At 45.0% G+C, this 5081-nt stretch overlaps 1 protein-coding gene across 1 annotated transcript; it reads right to left on the reverse strand.

The window, feature by feature from the left end:
- Window positions 1–224: 224 nt before the first annotated feature.
- LOC120041100 (fibrillin-2-like) lies at window positions 225–3951 on the reverse strand (the record flags this gene model as incomplete). The annotated part of the gene is made up of 6 exons (XM_038986066.1): window positions 225–347; window positions 1089–1208; window positions 1390–1515; window positions 1841–1903; window positions 2090–2242; window positions 3826–3951. Coding segments are annotated over 6 exons (711 nt in total), but the record flags the coding sequence as incomplete, so codon positions are not given.
- Between the last annotated feature and the right edge of the window lie 1130 nt (window positions 3952–5081).

Consider the following 5081-nt stretch of genomic DNA (forward strand, 5'->3'; position numbering starts at 1 on the left):
TCTACAGCAGATTCCAGTCCCTACAGGTCTATAGATATCTACAGCAGATTCCAGTCCCTACAGGTCTATAGATATCTACAGCAGATTCCAGTCCCTACAGGTCTATAGATATTTACAGCAGATTCCAGTCCCTACAGGTCTATAGTAAGATATCTATAGCAGATTCCAGTCCCTACAGGTCTATAGATATCTACAGCAGATTCCAGTCCCTGCGTTAGCTTTACCTTTGCACATCCTCTTGTCCTCTCGCAGCACGTAGCCTGTTGGACATTTACACTCGTAGGAACCAATCACGTTCATGCAGCGGAACGCACACAGCAAAGGATTCTGGGAACACTCATTCACATCTGGAGACAAGAGGGGGGGGGGGGGGGGGGGTTGGAGAGTGAAAGAGAGAGGGAGAGAGAGGGGGGTGGGGGAGAAGATAAGAGAAAGGTCAGGTTGTGGGGACGGAACAGAAATTTATAATATAGTGTGCTAGTATGCTACATAGGGTTCTTCCTAGTATGCTACATAGGGTTCTTCCTAGTATGCTACATAGGGTTCTTCCTAGTATGCTACATAGGTTTATTTCTAGTATGCAACATAGGGTTCTTCCTAGTATGCTACATAGGGTTTTTCCTAGTATGCTACATAGGGTTCTTCCTAGTATGCTACATAGGGTTCTTCCTAGTATGCAACATAGGGTTCTTCCTAGTATGCTACATAGGGTTTTTCCTAGTATGCTACATAGGGTTCTTCCTAGTATGCTACATAGGTTTATTCCTAGTATGCAACGTAGGATTCTTCCTAGTATGCTACATAGGGTTCTTCCTAGTATGCTACATAGGATTCTTCCTAGTATGCTACATAGGGTTCTTCCTAGTATGCTACATAGGGTTCTTCCTAGTATGCTACATAGGGTTCTTCCTAGTATGCTACATAGGTTTCTTCCTAGTATGCTACATAGGTTTCTTCCTAGTATGCTACATAGGTTTATTCCTAGTATGCAACGTAGGATTCTTCCTAGTATGCTACATAGGGTTCTTCCTAGTATGCTACATAGGGTTCTTCCTAGTATGCTAGAAAGTGTGTCAGAGTGAGCATGCCTTCACAAGACATCATGGGTCCGGGTTCGAAGCCTTCGTCACATGCACACTCAAACGCTCCAATCACGTTAGTGCACGTTCCATTTCCACACGGGTTCCCCAGGTCACACTCATTAGTATCTACGAAACACAAATAAAATATGTTTCACAATTACTCCATTACTGGTAGAGAGAGTGTATGTGTGTGTGTGTGCGTGTGCGTGTGTGCGTCTGCGTGTGTGTGTGTGCGTGTGCGTGTCTGTGTGTGCGCGTGTGCGTGTGTGTGTGTGAGTGCGTATTTGTGTATAAGGTTAACACCTACCTTCACAGTTGATCCCTGAGGTGTCGAGTCGGAAGCCAAAGGGACACTCACATCGGAACGACCCGTCCGTGTTGATACACTGACCGTTGTTGCAGATGTTGGGGTTGGCGGTGCACTCATCAATGTCTGGAATATCACACACACACGCGCACGCACTCGCACACACACACACACACGCGCGTGCACGCACACACACACACGCACACGCACACACACACACACACACACACACACACACACACACACACACACACACACACACACACACACACACACAGTCAGCAAACCTTCTCATTCACCTCTTGACCAGATGTAGTCTTATTTCTCAGAAGAGACCTGGCCAACATAGCTGCACACTAGTTACAAGACACACAGGGCTAGTTTCCACTACTCTTGGACTACTCTGAATAAAGTGATGACAGGACATATTGCCCATATAAGGTCAACATACCTATGGGCTGGTCATCAGGGCCAAACACCTGTCCAACCGCATGGCAGAGAGACGTAAAGGCCTCTGGAACACAAACAATGTAAACATAAACAAATAAATAAGATGAAATAAAAACACCTGGCTCTGGTCACCTGGAGAAAATACCAATAGATAGTAGAATGAATGAATGATTTATTTATTTATTTATATTAAGTGAGTCAGTAATGTAGTGGTTTAGACTTTTGAGGGCCTAGTAGTGTGTGTACCTACCCTCATTCTTGCCTGGGCAGATCTCACAGGGGTCTCCCCAGCCCTGACCAGGCATGGCACTACAGCAGCAGTCCCCTTTAGTCGTGTTCAGAGGCTTAGGGGCCAGGCAGCGACCACTCTCAAACTTAGTATAACAGTAGTTCACACGGACATCTAGGGGGGGAGCAGGAGGGGGAGGGAGAGAGAGGGGAGAAAGAGAGATAAAGAGTGGGAGGAGGGAGAGAAAGAGAGAAAGATAGAAAGAAAGAAAAAGAGTGGCAAGAGAGGGAGAGAGAGAGAAAAGGTGTGGGAGGAGAGAAAATAGAGAGATGTTATATGGTGCCCAGTGGTAGACAGTGCCAAGCAGCTGCCAGTCTCTCTGGTTGTATAGATCAGTCTGTTGGGCCTCAGCCTCTGTCTGTAACTAGAAACACATGGTGCCTCTCCCTGCTCTGTACTGTTAGTTGACATTGTAGTCATTTAGCAGATGCTCTTATCCAGAGCGACTTATAGGAGCAATTAGGGTTAAGTGCCTTGCGCAAGGGCACATTGGCAGATTTTTCTCCTACTCGGTACGGGATTCAAACCAACAACCTTTTGGTTACTGGCCCAACACTCCTAACCGCTAGGCTACCTGCCATCACCAGTACTGGCCTGCCGCAAGCTCTACACAAGAAAGCTATTTGAACCCCATAGATCAAACACACACACACCTGGCACTATGACAGACATGTCAAGGAGTGTCTCGTTACATTTCTCCATGAAATTGATTTGTCAGCTTTTCTGAAACAGAGATATTTATGTGCCCTGATCCCCCTGCCCTGCTCACAGCAGTGTGTGTGTGAGAGAGAGAGACAGAAAGACAGATAGAATGATGGACTGTGAAAAGGATTGTGGTTCCAGTGGGATTGAGATGTAGATAATTGAGTGTGTTGTTGGAGAGACGTCTGAGAGGGATCTGTTACTCTATTGTACCCCTCTAATCCCCCCATAGGCCTCACGCATCATATGCGCAAAAAAAATGGTAATATTGTTACCATGACTTGAATGGGATTTGTGCCACAAATGCTAAAACATTAGCGTTTGGGAAAAGGGAAACTAAACCAAAGCATGGATTGTCCATAGACATACTATAGACATTTGTCCATAGACAAAGTCATACTTTGTCCATAGACTGCTTACAGTGTAAATAAACCAATGTGTAATGTTGTAATTTGAGTGAACTATTTCTTAAAGTCCTTAGAGACTGAGTGTGTTTCTTTATGTTTTACCTGTCACTTTGTTATTTCAGGACAATGGTTTGGAGTTCAGAAGTAAACTCAGCCACAACCAACACACACACACAACTCACCCACGCATCTGCGTCCCGAGGAGGACAGCTGAAAGCCGGCGGGACACACACAACTCACCCACGCATCTGCGTCCCGAGGAGGACAGCTGAAAGCCGGTGGGACACACACAACTCACCCACGCATCTGCGTCCCGAGGAGGACAGCTGAAAGCCGGTGGGACACACACAACTCACCCACGCATCTGCGTCCCGAGGAGGACAGCTGAAAGCCGGTGGGACACACACAACTCACCCACGCATCTGCGTCCCGAGGAGGACAGCTGAAAGCCGGCGGGACACACACAACTCACCCACGCATCTGCGTCCCGAGGAGGACAGCTGAAAGCCGGCGGGACACACACAACTCACCCACGCATCTGCGTCCCGAGGAGGACAGCTGGAAGCCGGTGGGACACACACAACTCACCCACGCATCTGCGTCCCGAGGAGGACAGCTGAAAGCCGGCGGGACACACACAGGTGAAGCTGCCCTCAGTGTTGGAGCAGGTCCCAAACAGACAGATGTCTGGGGTCTGAGAACACTCATCAATATCTACAACACAGAGATATAGCTCATCAATATCTAGAACACAGAGATATAGCTCATCAATATCTACAACACAGAGATAGAACTCATCAATATCTACAACACAGAGATATAGCTCATCAATATCTACAACACAGAGATAGAACTCATCAATATCTACAAAACAGAGATAGAACTCATCAATATCTACAACACATAGTTATTGCTCATCAATATCTACAACACAGAGATAGAACTCATCAATATCTAGAACACAGAGATATAGCTCATCAATATCTACAACACAGAGATAGAACTCATCAATATCTACAACACAGAGATATAGCTCATCAATATCTACAACACAGAGAGAGAACACTCATCAACATCTAAAACACAGAGAGAGAACACTCATCAATATCTAGAACACAGAGATAGAACACTCATCAACATCTAGAACACAGAGAGAGAACACTCATCAACATCTAGAACATAGAGATAGTACACTCATCAACATCTAGAATACAGAGAGAGAACACTCATCAACATCTAGAACATAGAGATAGAACACTCATCAATATCTAGAACACAGAGAGAGAACACTCATCAACATCTAGAACACAGAGAGAGAACACTCATCAACATCTAGAACATAGAGATAGAACACTCATCAACATCTAGAACACAGAGATAGAACACTCATCAATATCTAGAACACAGAGAGAGAACACTCCTCAACATCTAGAACATAGAGATAGAGAGATAGAACACTCATCGATATCTAGAACACAGAGATAGAACACTCATCAACATCTAGAACACAGAGGTAGAACACTCATCAATATCTAGAACATAGAGATAGAGAGATAGAACACTCATCAATATCTAGAACATAGAGATAGAGAGATAGAACAATCATCAATATCTAGAACACAGAGAGAACACGCATCAATATCTAGAACACAGAGAGAACACTCATCAATATCTAGAACACAGAGAGAACACTCATCAACTGTCACGCCCTGACCATAGGAAGCCTTTATTTTCTATGGTAGAGTAGGTCAGGGCGTGACTAGGGATTTAGTCTAGTTTATATTTTCTATGTGGGGTTCTAGTGTTTTTCTATGTTGGTGTGTGATATGATCCCAATTAGAGGC

This window comes from Salvelinus namaycush, unplaced genomic scaffold (genome assembly GCF_016432855.1).
Source record: "Salvelinus namaycush isolate Seneca unplaced genomic scaffold, SaNama_1.0 Scaffold4055, whole genome shotgun sequence".
In the NCBI taxonomy this organism is placed as follows: Eukaryota; Metazoa; Chordata; class Actinopteri; order Salmoniformes; family Salmonidae; genus Salvelinus; species Salvelinus namaycush.